The sequence below is a fragment of the Tyto alba genome, unplaced genomic scaffold, assembly GCF_018691265.1.
Source record: "Tyto alba isolate M040663 unplaced genomic scaffold, T.alba_DEE_v4.0 Super-Scaffold_27, whole genome shotgun sequence".
Classification (NCBI taxonomy): domain Eukaryota; kingdom Metazoa; phylum Chordata; class Aves; order Strigiformes; family Tytonidae; genus Tyto; species Tyto alba.
In genome coordinates, this window is record NW_024881301.1 from 13,986,504 (window position 1) to 14,001,621 (window position 15,118).

General features: G+C 42.0%; 1 protein-coding gene across 2 annotated transcripts; it reads left to right on the plus strand.

The window, feature by feature from the left end:
* The first annotated feature begins 341 nt into the window (after positions 1 to 341).
* Positions 342 to 14,787, plus strand: CIDEA (cell death inducing DFFA like effector a). Of its 2 annotated transcripts, none has more exons than XM_033010612.2 (5): positions 342 to 461; positions 4,392 to 4,548; positions 4,734 to 4,880; positions 7,078 to 7,259; positions 10,436 to 14,787. In XM_033010612.2, exons 1-5 carry the CDS (start codon positions 424 to 426, stop codon positions 10,566 to 10,568), a joined length of 657 nt encoding a protein of 218 aa, XP_032866503.2. In that variant the 5' UTR covers positions 342 to 423; the 3' UTR covers positions 10,569 to 14,787. The 2 variants fall into 2 exon arrangements, with proteins under 2 accessions (XP_032866503.2, XP_042654048.1); XM_042798114.1 differs by having other exon boundaries at positions 14,064 to 14,787.
* The last annotated feature ends 331 nt before the right edge of the window (positions 14,788 to 15,118 follow it).

A 15,118-nucleotide genomic window follows, 5' to 3' on the forward strand; every position in this document is an offset into this window, starting at 1 on the left:
CTGTTGATTAATGATGAGAGGCTCCAAATGAGATTGGCTTCCACTGTTGCTATATTAGCTGTAACAAGCTAATACATAGTATGTAACTCAGACACACTACGCAAAACCCTTCTTGCTCCTTTCCCAGGTGAACCACAAGGCAAAGCGCACCTGAAGAAATATTCTCTTTCCGAGGTGCGTTACCTTGCACCTGTCGTTGCCCCCCCCCCCGCTTCCCCGGAGCCGTTGGGGCTGCGGCCAAGCTTTCAGCTCGGCTGAGGCCCGGCCAGGCCCGGCCCGGCCGTGGCGGGCTGCCCCAGCGCCGGGGCCGCCGCGGGGGAAGGACGGACAGCCGGCGCGCGGAGGGGCCGCCCCGCCGCGGGGAGGAGCGCGGCCCGCAGCACTTAAGCGGCGCGGCCCCGCGGCTCCGCGGCCGGGCCGGCCATGGAGGGGGCGCGGGAGTACGTGGGCTCGCTGGTGCGGTGAGTGCGGGGACCCCCCCACACACACACACGAGTGGGGAGGGGGAGGTGGGGCCCGGGAGAAGCAGGCAGGCAGGCTCTCGCAGCCTTTGGAGCCCCGGAGGAGGACGCGCTTCTGAGGGCAGCAGCGCTGCGGGGCCGGGGAGTGACCGGCTGGGCAGCGGCGAAGCTGCCGGCCCTGGGGGCGAGGAGCCGGCGTGTCCGCGTGGGGGGATGGGGGGGGCGGGCTCGGGGCCGTGGGGAGCCGCTCCGTGGCAGCGGGAGCGCGGCTGCGGGCCTCCTGGTCCGTGTCTCGGGTGGGCCGGCCGCACCCGCAGAGGTGTGGGTCTGTACGCCGCCCAAGCGCATCTCCTCCTCGCTGTGGTTCCGATATACCCGTGATTTTAGCAGGGAAACCGGGTCGACCCCCAACTCTCCTGACTAATTTCTGACTTTTTTTTTTTTGGCTTTGCTGTTACTGCCGTTGTCATTTGTGCGTGAACTCTGACCTAAAAATCAAACCGTGCCATATTCTGAAGCCACTCGTGTTGTGCAATTGTTGATTTTTCTGAGTGAGGCTGAAGACCATTGCACCAGATTCTTAGACAAACATGCAAGGAATAGTGCAAACAGAGTGAAATATGTGTACAGGGCTCAGGGCAGGTTTTTAATCCCCAGGTTTTCTTAAAAAAATAAAAATAATCTCTCCCACCAGCCTTGATACTACGCTGAATGTCTAGGGCAGTGAGTCCCTCTCTAGCAGGTTGAAGTTATACAAAACAAACTGGACAAGATGCTAGAGTTTGAAGATATTTGCTCTTCCGATTATATTTTTGTGTTTTCCACTGATGTAGGACCATTTCTCCTTTAGGGAAGAGCTAGGACTTGATCCTTTTAACTTTAAAGAATACTAAACCAGTAGTGGAGTTGTCTGTATCTAACATGTCACTCAACTTTGTAACAAAACTGACAGCACCTTAGTATGTTCCTTTCCTCTCCACCACTCATTTCCTGACCTAGCTTGATGAGATTTTGATAGGACATTTCAGTAACTCCGATCTTAGTAGAGGATTCCCTGCATCAGGAATCAGTTTGCCTGGTTTCTGAGGACAGCTGCAGCAAAAACGGATCTTTCTAGGAGCCCTTTTATGTAAGCTGGCCTGTTCGAGTCTGTGGCTTTGTGTATTGGGGAAACTAAGAAAAACCAGGCTTTCAGCAATAGGACAAGAAATGGAAGGATTCATACTACGTGGCTTTTTCTAATCACACTGGCTTTTATTTCCTAGTACTTCTCATTGAAATCTCAGCCTGCACTGGAGCCCAGACTCTGCTTCATAAGCAGATTTAGTTTAAAGATGATATTGACTGGTTTTATTGAAATGTAGTTTAAATGGCATCAATGTTAAATAACTTCCTAAGACTTGGTCTCCTAAGTGACTGTCTGGTGAACCTAAACAAAGTCTTGGTTTATGAATCTGTTTGTGGGGTTTTTTTCCTCTGACTTTTTACATCTTTTAGAACTAGGCAGCAGAGTGAGGTGATTGATCTCAAATCATGAAGAAACTTCTGCTCAGAACTGCAAAATATGGCTTGTATAGGTGGCTGTGCTAATGTCTGAGGTGGAGTCTGTTAGCTCAAGTCATGACCTGGAGCTGTGCCCCTAACATTCTTCTTTCTGTATCAGGATGTATGTTTCGGCTTTTTTCCTTATGCTTTGTCTTTTGTGAATGACAACTTGGCTTAAGTAATGGGAAAGAAAACTGTTCAATAGGACTAGTATTTTCTGTCCTCACAAAGAACAAAACCAAACTTGGCCGTACTGTCAAATGTACCACTCAAGTAACTATTCTGTATAATTCTATATATTCTGTATATTCTATATAAACATGCTAGTTTTTAAACATGTGAGGGGGCACAGGATATAACTAGCTCTGAAGGCGCTGTCTCTTTAATCCTGACCATTGCACTTTCTTACATCAGGGTGCCCTGTGGAGTCACCATCCCTGAGGTAGATGAGCAGGCTTCCTATCTGAGGAAAGGCTTGAGTGATTCAGTGGGAGCTGCCCACAGGCTGGTGGGATGATAGGGTGACTATAATTAATTTAGTCAGTGAAGAGATTAACAGACACGCCCTGTCCTAGCACACTTCCCTTCTGTGGAGCTTCAATGCCTTTGTCGGTGCTACTCTGTCACCTTATCCTCTTCCCTGTCTTGACCCTTCTCCAGGAGAAAGATGCTTATTATCTCTTTAATTTGAAACAGTGCCTGTCTCCTGAAAACCATACTGACTGCTCACCCTCACCAGCTTTGCTACAGAGAGAGAGATTTCTACCAGCCGTGTGTGTATAAATCAAACTGTTGAAAGCCAGGGCCCTAGTGTTGAGACAGCACTACCAAGAAGATACTAGCTTGAGCTAGAATAAAACTGTTGAACATCCCTCTCTAAAAAGAAAGAAAAGCTCCAATAATGCTGAAGTTTTGAGGAAGGTAAACTTTGATGTACAGAGGAAAGGCAATAGCTCAAACCTCTGTGGAAGAGCAGTTCAGAGTGAGAGCAGGAAATAAATTAACAGCTGAAAACTCGTGAGGCACAAAAATTACTTTCTAGGCATGCATCCCAAAAATATAAAGACCGGGTAAGAGGCTTGGAGAAGATTGTTATTCTCCCAGGCCAATGTGGACTTGCACAAAAGGTGTGACTGGGACATTATTAGTTGAGTAACTTTATATAATTTCATCATTGTTCTAGGAATTTGTGTTCACTCTCTGGCTGCGGAGACTGCCAGTTCACTCCCTCCTCCTCTGTAAAAGTGTCTGAGAATAGATTTTTCTATATAAATCTGACCTTTTACACCTATGGGAGAACAAAACTGGGGATGCATCCCTTTCTGACCCCTGTGCAATTCAGTTTCAAGGAGTAAAAGGTATACAGTGGGTAAAGTCCAGGAATGTGGGAGCCAAAATTTTGTCTCCCTTTAAAAGACTTGTTAGAGATCAGTCCTTTCCAGGTGTCATGCAGAGGGTGATTTTTGCAAGCTGGCTATTGAATTAATCAGTGTAATTTGGCAGCAAAGTCTTGTCACTAGATGTAGATGGGAACAGGTCCATACCTGAGTGTAGCAGTAGGCAGTTGCCAGTGTTATGTGCTTGGTTCACCTAAGGAAACATAAAGAATCACTATTAAAACATGTTGTTGCCCAGGGAAATATAAAACCTCTTCCTGAAAGTGTTTGATTTCTCCCAGCCTCTCTGGCAGCCTGCTCCAATGCTATGCTTTTATGTACTTTGATCTTAATTTTAATTTCATTTTACTTATTTTGATACACTAGGGCACAAACAAGTCTTATTTTGCGATTATTCTTTTTTTTTTTTTTTCAAAACTAGATGAAGTTTTATAGGCTGTAGATATTATAAGATAAATGTCTCGTCTGTTTGGAAATCAAACATGACTATATAAAAAAGCTCCACTCGTGTTCTGGTGCTGGGTATTTTTGGATATGGGCAATATGTTCTGTCTTCCTAAAACAAACTCATATCTTAAACAGTTGAAAGCAGTCGTGTGTTATCTCATTGAGTGTTTATCTTGCAGGTAAAGAGAATGATCTAGGTGGCTGAATGCAGTAAGAGCTGCTGCCTTTCTAGTTTAGTGTTAAAACCTGTCAGCCTCACTGTAATTGTGACCTTGACATCAGCTGAGCTAGAGGTGGCCCACATCTGCTTGCAATGTTTTCAATTTTAGAAATGTTTTCAAATGTCACTGGCAAGAGAATGTCCAGAGACAGCATGTCTGTAGGGCTATGTAGTATTTAGTTTTGAAAGCAAGCTCCATGAGTCTAACGTGACCTGTGAATTACTCGTATAATGTGCTTACGTCACTAAACTGTCCTCCTCCTCCTTGTAGTACTTGACATTACTATTTTTATAATTATGCTGTATTTTTATTTGTCTTAGATCTTTGGTATCCATGGGAGCATCTGTGGGAACAGTAACAAAACAGACCCTGTTCCCTCCTCTCATGCCTGCAGGGCGACCTTTCCGTGTGTCCAATGCCTCCCGAAGCAGCCGGAAAGGAATTGTTGCAAGCAGTCTGCAAGAGCTCATCAGCAAGGTATAGCAAACATTCCAATCTGGATGAAACTTAGTGAAGTACAATATCCCAGAAAGGCAACCCACAGACTTCTGTGCTTCTAAAAATCATTACTGGAGAAGTTCAGGAGAGTGTCAAATAAGCAAGTCTTAATATGAAATGATGGGCCCTCTTTTGAATGCTAAAGTCTACTGGTTTTTTTGCAGACTTTAGATGCTTTCCTTATATCTGCTGGAATAGTGACTCTAGTTTTGGAGGAAGATGGCACGGTTGTGGACACAGAAGAGTTCTTCAAGTCCCTGGATGATAATACACACTTCATGGTTCTAGAAAAAGGACAGAAATGGACACAAGTAAGTGTTGGCTGCTTCTCTCTCACTTGAGTAGAAGCAGATGGAAGAATGTCTGTGACTGCTAAAATTGTTGGAAAGAGGAGAAGAGGAAGAAAACTTCCCCTAAAGAAGGCAAAGTATCATATCCTTGTTGAGTCTTCCCGGATGAGAAATCAAGTTGGGGTTTTTTGCGCCTATAGAACTGTTGGCAAAGATCTGCCAAGAATTGAAATGAAATATTACAACCAAAAGTATTTATAGGGGAAATCCCCTGCTTTTGGAAAGCCTCAAATAACTTTGTTCTTTAATCTTTTTGTAACATAAGGAAAACTAGCACTATGACTACATGAAGTTAAAAATACAATGTCTTTAAAGGTTAGCTTTCAGAGGAGAAAAATGCCCAATTTAAGCAATGTAAACCAAGTTTTGCCTTGTGAATACAGTGATGGCTTAATGAAGGTTAGAAAAATGCTGGTGTTTAATCTTGCAAACAGATAAAAAATGTCATCAAAACCTAATGTTAGTGTACATGCTTCAAGATATTTTAAAAACTTTTAAGGTCAGCTAGCTTTGGCCTTCTAATTGTACCAATTCAATGTCCAGTTTGTGGTTTTGTGGGGGAATAGTCATCTGTACATAAATAAGATAGAGTCAGACTCCTAATTGTCTTTCCATGAAAAATTTGTTGCTAGAAAGTTGGCATCAAAATTTCTTCTACCAGGTGCAGAGCTAGCTGAGGAGCTGCAGCAGGCCTGCCATTTTCTGTTTGTACACAAATGGCTCGGTTGTGTGGTTCTGTTTTCTCAGTCTTATGCTGCCAGATGGGCAGTTTGTACATTTTTTTTTCCCCAAGATACTTCACTGGCTTATCAACCTGCTGCATCTGGGCCACGAGCTCTATCAGCAGAAAAGAAGCTGTGGTCAGGGTATGACTCCACCTTGCTCCTTTCCCCTCTGCCCTGTGTGGCATGGCAGCAGCACAAGTTTGAATGCTGCTCCCCTTCAGGATGTGCTGAATGACAGCAGAAGGACTGAAGCAGCTTCACAAATCGTCTAGAGTGTAGCACAGCCTCTGTCATGCTTTATCCAAATATTCTGGGTGCTAATGGGGGCAGGATACTCTACCAAGCATGCCAACTACTTGTAAGCGTCCAAAACAGTTCTTGATAGGGGGGCCTGCTGCTGGAGCTTGGAGGCTATCAAAGTAAAACAGGCATAAAATTGCTGGCTAATGATACAGTACCATGTTTAACTTGGTCTGATTTATCATGGCCCTGTCTGAGCGCTGGGGTGGCAAGTACAAAAAGGCCCAGTCTTACACAACTTTCTTGCTTCATTTAGCATGAAAAAAACAGCTTGGCAGCTGCTAAGTCATTAACCTTGAGTGGAATGTGCTGAGCAGAATATCCCATGTATCCACTAGATGTCTCTGTAAATATGGGTCTTTTTTACTATTTTCTTTTTTGTTGTTGTTCTTTTTTCCTGTCGAAGAAAGCGATCCCCAAAACATCACTGTCAGCCCTGAAGCAGGCTAGAGCTGCTTTCAATAAAGGAATCTGGATTTGAGGTGGAAGAGGACGTTCCATGCTCCTCCTTTGCTTTTTCTCTAAAAAACTCAGTATTAAACCCTAGGCCTAATCAGTAGTGGTTCCCTTCCTGTGTTACTTTTTTAGTAGGAAGAAAGAGAGGTGTTATGAGCCAGGATTTGAAATGAGGACCTGAGTTTTCACAGACATCTTAGCAACTATCTCTAAGAGTGCTCATCAGTATTGTGTTCCTTCCTAAATGGAAGGACCTAATGTCATCCTGGTTATTTGGTGGCCTGTTTGTGTGGACTAACTGTGCTGCCTCAGCTAGCAGCTGGAACACATCAGGATAATTAAATGGCAGAAATGACACTGTCCAGTGTCATTACCTGTGGCTTCAGTATACTCTGAAGAAGCTGTATTACAGAAGAGAAATATTCAGGAAGTGCTATGTCACTCCAGAACTTCTGTGCCTGCTTGGAATGGCTTCAGAAGCCTGGTCAGGACTTGAACAAAATTGCCTGAGCTACAGAATTGCTTTTCTCTGTGCTTGTAATTCTAATTTAGAACTGATCAAGAACTAGCCTCAAAATTAATAAGCAAGCTGCCTCTAAAGAGCTGCACTGTTAGCTGATACATTGTAGTTTCCTCCTTCATGGTACAAATTGTCTCTCTCCCTCTTTATAAATTAGACAAGAAATGGAGTTGCTGCTCTGAGACAGAAGAAGAAAATGGGAGTAGCTAACATCACATTTGATCTGTACAAGCTGAACCCTAAGGATTTTATTGGATGCTTAAACATCAAGGCAACTTTCTATGAGATCTACTCTGTCTCATATGACATCAAATGTATGGGAGCAAAAAGTGTATTGCGGTAAGTATGTTTTCACTACTGATCAGGCATATGTGTTAATGTAAAATCTGGGTTTGCTTATTGGTTCTGTCAAGCAGGTGTGTTTATAAACTTAGGGGTTTTTATTAATTCATGCATACTGACAAATATGATGAATCTTCCTTTGTGAAGTAGATAGCTGACTTATAAAATCCTACTATAGCTTTTTATGGTGGAATTTTAACTTTCCCCCAAGGTGAAATTCTTATCAGCTTGTGTTTACTGTAAAGGTGTAGGTACAGTCTCTGTTTTCCTGAGAGAATTTCCCCAGATTTCTTTGACTTGTTTGAAGAATGCAGGAGGCTGAGGAAGAAGCATCGGACTCCTTGAAAGGGGGTCTTCAAGGGGGTGAAATGAGAGAAATTTGAGATCTAATGGCAGGGCTCTTAAAGCTTGCTCAGGCTTTGCAATACCTGGCTGCCAGACTCACCACCTGAGCTACATGGAGGCGAAGGAAAATTGAAGAGATATGACAATCTTCTGTCTTAATGTGAACTTGTCATTTGTAGTTCAGACTCTGATGTCACTGTCTTTAAGCCAACTGGTCTCTAAGCAAATCAATGGAGCCTAACAAGGACCACTGTCTCCTGCAGGACTAGTCTGTGGTAGGTTGTGAGTTAGGTAGAACTGGCTGTCAGGAAATACTGTTTTATGCAGGGGCAAAATAACGCCTGTACTGTCCACTGCTTTCAACAGTGTGTTGAAAGTCTGTGCCTTGTCAAAACTATCTGTGTCCTGCCCTGGTTGAAGAAAACTTCTCAGTTCAGAGACCTTCACAGAGGTGCCATGCTTTGACAGCTGTTTAAGCTGCAGCCCTGAATTTCTCTACCTGACCTTTCAAGTTCTGGTTGAGGTGCAGCAGAGTGATGTTGCTGCATTTTATTACCTGAAGACCAGATCTGCTCTGTACAGAGCACAGGTGTATATGCCTAAGTGAGGTTTTTGCTTCCCCTGAGCAACATATAGTTTGAAGTCTTCATATAGTCCCTTGTCTTAAGATGCAGGTATTAAGCATTGTAATGCTAATTTTGTCTGTCAGTCTGACTGACCTCTCCCACTCTACTTAGGTGGTCTCTTGCTTAATCTTTCAGGTTACAGCTGGTGTGACTGTAGATAAGACTCATCTCTCTGGTCATGCTGCTGTGATTGTCCAGCTATATGCTATGTCCACCTGTAACACTGGCTTCATTAGGGTTTCTTCAAAGAGAAGATTTACCCTTGAACAGCTGCACTCTTCCAGTTCCTATGTTTGTCAAGTCTCTTGAGCCAGAACAAACTCTGATTTCTGGCTATCTGCTATGGAGATTAGTATCAGCACTGGAACTTGCACTGCTAAGGAGAGTTTGAAGTGACAGTTCCGCCTCCCTGCCAACGCGAGGCAGCTGGTGAGAAAGGAGTGGTGCTGGCAAACAGCTGAAGTAGCTGTGGAGTTCTTCTGGAAGCACTGTTATGTTACAGAGTTGAGCTGTAAGGGAAGTGCCAGTGTCAGGGTGGGAAGATAGTCTGCTAGCAAAGAACAGGGGTGATGGAAGAGATAACCTCGGGTACTCTTGAACACAACTGTGAGGTGACCTGTCTCAACTTGCTGTTGAAATTGGAGACAGACTATGTTAGGTTCTTGGTGTAGTCCCTCTGCTAATGAGTTCCAAATCATGAACTGTGATGCCCTCTCCCGAGCCCACCTGTGGAGTGTGAAGGGAAAGGACTTTAGAACGCTGCAGTTGTTCATCAGTGGGAGGGGCTCAAAGCCTGCCAGATCCCATTAGTGCATTTCCCCTAACGGTTTCTCCCTGTAGTGTCCAGCTGAAGGATCAAATGTCCAGTTCAACAAATAACTTGCTCCATGGCTTAAGTGGCAACTGCTCTTGTGTGCAAGTGACACACTGCAGCTGCTCAAAAGCTTGGTACCAGGTGCAGCTTTCTTTACAACTATAAAGCTCCTTGGCCTGTACTATCTGGTGGAGGGAAGGATATACTGAAATGGCATATGCGTGGGAGGCATGGATAAGAGGTTCAGTGCTTTTCAAAGGCTTCCCAGTTTCTAAGTACAGGGTATTCTACTCTTGAAGCACCAGATTTTGACTGCAAACCTTCTTTCATCACAGTGGAAAAAAAATAATTTATAGGAAGAAGACTGTGCTTTCTCTGCTAGAACTCAAAGGAGAAGTGAATTGCAATGGAGGGTTCACAGCTGCATGTTTTCTCGGAGAGGAATTTAGAAAATCTTTCCCCTTTTTTTGCAGAAGAGAAAGGCTGGTCTGGTTTCTGCATCTTCAGAAACTGATCCCTTTCCAGTTTTGAAATTGTTCCGATTCTCACATACCACTTCCCCCAGTGCATCAGCTTCATACTTATTAGGGCCTACTTAACTTTCAGAGGATGAGGCTTGAATATAGCTCTTGGTACTGATGTCCCTGCAGTTTCTTGGAGAATGGAAGGAAGATGCAGTTATGATTAAGTTAATGACCATTCAAATATAATGATCTCTATTCCCCTGTGGTGATTCACAGTCTATATTGTAGACCTCTGCTTACTTGATATTACTTGATGGATTTGTACTGATTCTCACACAATATTATACGTTTGAATGTTGATACTTCCTAAATCTTTAAGAAACTGAGTAGTTGTGAACTGAGAATTCTTAAGGCTTCCAGCTTGGACAGCATTAATTTGCCTGGCTTCACTTGTTTTGCTGCTGGGCATCCACTGTAACATGGTTGTTTAGCTTCAGATCCAATCCAGTTTGGTCTGTAGCTTGGAGATACATGCAGTGTTGTATTAGTGAATGGCCTAAAGGTGATACAGTAGGTGAATTCATGCTGCAGGAATGCTGCTGAGTTCCCAGGCAAAGTTGTCTTCAGTGGTGCTTAGGTAGTTTGAGTGGTGGCTTTGCAAGAGGCCTCTAAATGTCTAATAGGATGACAGCCTGCTTTAAGTGTGTTTTCTGGTTCTGCCAACATGTCAATAGTTTTCTGTTAATCAGTGGTCATAGAAGTATTTTTGTACCTTCTTTAGAAAAAATGACTGAGAATGAATGAGAAAGTTCTTGGATATATCTACCTAACTCATCCTAAAGGTGTTATGGGTGGGGGAGAAAGGGGTATTGTCATCCTGCTGCTGATTATTTTTTTTTTTTAAACAAATGGCTTTTCTTCTAGGAAGGTGCTTCAGCTAATGTCCCATGCAGCACAAATAACTGGACAGTTTCTTCTCTATACTGGAACATATATGTTGCAGTTGATGGGTGAATATGATGAAGATGGCACGTGTACAGGATCAAGGCAGGAGTAGTGAGCACAGCTGCACTTCTGATATCGGATCCTTTTGCTTAAAGACATTTTCTTGCCCAGTTTTGATTGTAATGATGTTATAGTAGGGGGATGTCCGCTGATGTGAACTAACATTTTTCCCATTTGGGAATGCTTGTAGGCCTTAGTCATAAAACAAGTATTTGGTGTTCACAGGCTCTTAACACAGCAAAAGGATGGGTGGCTAATGTCAGAGTTTGGCAAAAGAAGGGAGGGCAGATTTTTTGCCCCAGCAACTCAAAATGTAGTATCCTATATACTCAAAATAAGTATACTTGGAAACTTACACACTTCATAAACAGTGGAATATTTCTTGCACTGATCAAAACATAGTTTGGTTGGTTTTTTTCATGGCTGTCTACTTGCCTTCTGAACAGACTGGGCTGTAAGGTGGGGGGCGGGAGGGAGGGCTCCTTTTGGGTTTTAATCCTTAACAGTGCTGGTATTATTACCCAACTGGCATTGAGGTACAAAAGGGTAAAGTGGACTTATTTACTCCTGCTAAAAATGGAACTGCATGATATACAACTGAATCCTGGTTCAGTGACTGGCTACACTCATGAAGTCTAATTGGAAAAAGTACAACTACTAAGCAGAACCTTAAGATTTAGCCTTACTTCCCTTCAAACAAGTAAAACCATTTAATTATAACTCTTGATATTTTTCTTCAAATCTACAGAAAATTCAGGTTAGTGTAGTTCAAACTAGTTGAAGAACCTGATATATTTCTTTAATGGGTCTGATGTCTAGTTCTACCTGAAGTATTGAATCATTTGCCATAGTTTTATGAATATGGCTTACAAGTAACCTGCTGAAGCTTCCTTTGGGGGTTAAACCATCGCTTCTGTAGTTTTTATTGTTCAGTTACAAGATGACACTACATCCCAAGTTGTGCTTGAGGTACATGTAAGAAATGCTGGATTTTGATGCCCCTGTGTTCAGGAGAGAGGAGCAGGACATTGTCTAGTCTTGTGTAACGTACATATGCTCTAAACTGGATATTTGCTGGTTTACAGTTTCCCAAAACAAGCTGTATTAAAGGGCAAAGTTTTTAATCCTTAGGTAGAATTGTCCATAATGTTTTCCACACTTCAGTGAACTGCTAGTATGACCAGCTTCCAGCAAGCTTTTTCTCAACAGCATAGAAAACTGGAAAAGGAGCAGTGTTAGGCATCTTGTGTCAAAATACAAAATCCCATTGCTGGAGGGAAAAAGCCCAGCTTTGTTTGATCATAGATGTGGCTTTTGAGGTTTTCATTTGCTTACTCATGAAGTTATATTCTTGGTTAAGATTGAAAGCTGTTAAGGAGACAGCAGATACTGGTAGATGCATCTAACCTGACAGCAGGTGCCAGCTAGGAAGAGAAGCTCTGGTGACAGAATGAAAAAGTGGGGCAGGGGAAGAAAGCAGTGGAAGCAAAAGGGAAGAGACCAGTGTGACCCCCACAGTGCTTGCCATGCATCTCCTGAGACAGGAATCCATTAACTATGTGCATCAACTGCTCTGATCAGTTGGAGGAAAATTTAATCTGCTAGAAGAGGATCAGGTGGACTGAAAAGACCAAGCATTTTGGTTGGTGGGACCTATTCTGACCTGTCAGCTGGGTCTGTTCACTTCACATGTCACTAATATGTGGGAAATTGCTTACACTTTTATCTGCAAATTTCACCTTCACGTCCATATTTTTACCTTCACTTTATGGAAGTGATTTATCCAGCTGGAGCTGCACCTTTCAAATCACTGTTGTCATGAAAAGCAGCCTAAATCTAGGTGTTAAATGGACTGATGGATACAAGTTCAGTAGATCTTCACCTGCCTCTTCAGTAATGGTATTACAAATAAGTAGATAGCTAAGAAAAACCTTGGGTTTTTTTCCCAATTTCTACTGAGTGTTTGCTGGAGGAGGGGGTAGGGCACACTGTTCCAGGCAAGGGGAGGGCTGGTTCTTTCCTAATTTCTCACAGGGAAGAATGCCTGTAGGTCAGGTTTCCTTCAGAATAAAACAATAAACTACTCTGTGAGTAATGAGAAAGAACTTATATTAAAATGGAAGTTTTATACTTCATCCGTAGCATTTTTGACACCACCCATCCCCCCCACAATGATTGTTGCCATGGTAACTGTTGGCCAATGTCCTTCTATCCCTATCAAGGAATTGCATTTAACTGATGCAGTGCAAAGACTTTATCATTAATTCTTTCAGCTTTTAAGGAACATTTATTCTATTAAAGCAAGCACATCTCTTGAAAACAAACTCTGTGTAATATTCCTAAAAGTGTTTATGTTGCTAATAGTGAGAGCACCAACAGTGTAAGAAAAAAAAAAAAAAACAAAACAAAACCAAACCAAACCAAACCAACAACTTTCATAGTTCAATATTGCTTTGTGTGAATTGCATCTTCAACATCTGTAATAAACGCTTTTGCAAGTCTCAATCCTGCAGATCTCAAATTCCAGCCTTCTATAGCCAAAGGCAATTGTTATAGAACTAACACTCTATAGTTCCGATGGCACTGAGAACCTACTGTGCTTCAAAATGATCAGGATGAATTTGCAGTGTTTTTAAGCAGCTGCTACTTTGACAGCTTAAAATTTGAGCTGCTGAAGGTCATGTGGGGTGCAAAGTCTCCATCTCAGAGCATGTCCATGTAATTCAAAATGCAAAGTAACTAATATTTGATATTTTCTCAAAATGGAAGAACTGTCTTGGAAGTTGTGTCTGAAATTGTTTCACTGCTTCTGAATCTGGATTTTGCCACAGGCTTAGTATTTGGGAGATGATATTTGCTACTGTACCAACTTATTTCCAGAGATTTGTTTTGGCTTTATGTCAAACTGGAGGATTTTGTCATTCTCCAAGTTGAAACCAGTTTGATTTTTTAAATTTTTTTTTTTTACAGACTGCTTAGGAGGCATAGCTTTTATTTCAGCTGTATGTGTTATACAACAAAGAACAACTTCAGCATTATCTGCCTTTCAGAAAATTTCATACACAAGTGGTGTATAGTACCTAGTAAGAGAAAAACTAAAAGCACAGGCTCTTAACTGCAGGTATTTAGAGAAGCAGCTAGCTTTTCTACTTGACATTTTTAGCTTTAATTTTCTTTCCATAAACTCAGTTAATCTGCAGTTGTTACTGTTGCAGTCAAGGCTGGTATCAGTGTTGTGTCCAAGGTGTGAAACTTGTTTACTGCCTTCTTGCTTGCACTGGCCGTTTTTGCCTGTTGCTTTGCATCACTTGCTAACAATGTAGCAAGTCATACTCTCTAGTTACCAAAAAAGGAATTTTTTTGGAAGTACTCGATCTTGTTGACTCAGGCACTGTTCATGTTCTGCAGGCAAAACAAAGTTGCTCTCTTCATGACTAGAATGAAAAATCTAGTCTCTCCTTTGTGTGTATAATTTATCATTACTCCATTTCCTTCCTTTCATAAACCCATGAAGTTGTTGCTTTCTTACACCTTCCTATTATTTCAGGAAAAAAGGATTACAAGATCATCTGTCCAGCGGAAGAGAAAAAGACAGAGTCTAAATTCCTTAGACCATTTGGAATATGCTCTAGGAAATATCCTGAATCCCTTCCCTACAAAGAAGGGAAGGGAGGGGTAAAGAAAGGAAAACAGGAATTTGAGCTAGAAGATTTTCAGATTTACAGTGAGTAGAGACATAGGTGTTAACAATTTAGGAAATGTTGGTAATTCTGAATAGTAACTGTGAAGTTAACTACATATGATCATTTGTAACTGACTAGAATAAGAACTCAAAATCATTTCATCATGCTTCCTTCTGAGATAGCACTTGAGCTAAAGGCACAAGCTTCTTTAATTAAAAACAAAAAAAGTTTAAAGACAAAGTATATTTTTGACTTGGTGCCTCAAGTTTTACTGGATGTGTTAATGTGATTAACATAACATTTCATTTATGTATTAGTAAGTATCCTTGTGGAGTTTCAAGTTTCTCACTGCTTTCTCTACCTTGCCTTGTCGTATATGCAGTTAAGAAATTTATAAACATGAGGATTGTTATTTTGCTAAGGGAAGAGGTAGCATTTTACCACTTCACAATTTTCAAGCTTGGTAGTTTAACTTGCTGTGAAAATTGAGATGGATGAGAATTGTGCGTCGGTGATGGCAGTTTTTTCTGATGTGTGGTGCCAATTATAAGGAACACTGTCCATGAATAAATAAAACCAAATAGTGGCTTTGGATGTCATCTCTATTAATTTCCAGAGTAACTTATTCCTGAGATAATAATGAATGTTAATGGATCTGTGGTCTGGCACTGGCAGTTTCCAAATGCTGGACTGCAGCAGTGAAGTAACTGGATACTATTATGTGGCTTTGAACTCTTAACTCTTTACTGCTGACTCACTTTCTGGTCTCAGAGAAACTGTGCAAACTGTGGTTCCTTTCATACAAAAGGAATGCTTTTCACCATCTTTTACCAAAGCTGTAAAAGACTACAGAGTACAGAGGATAGCTTTGACAATCTCCAGTTTTCACTAAATACTGTAAGGATCAAGGATCTCCTTT

Excerpts from the sequence above, each read along its gene's own strand:
- CIDEA (XM_033010612.2), top strand. The coding sequence starts at position 424 with ATGGAGGGGGCGCGGGAGTACGTGGGCTCGCTGGTGCG. Across the intron at positions 462-4,391 it reads TACGTGGGCTCGCTGGTGCG|ATCTTTGGTATCCATGGGAG; the intron begins GTGAGTGCGGGG and ends TATTTGTCTTAG. Across the intron at positions 7,260-10,435 it reads GGAGCAAAAAGTGTATTGCG|GAAGGTGCTTCAGCTAATGT; the intron begins GTAAGTATGTTT and ends CTTTTCTTCTAG.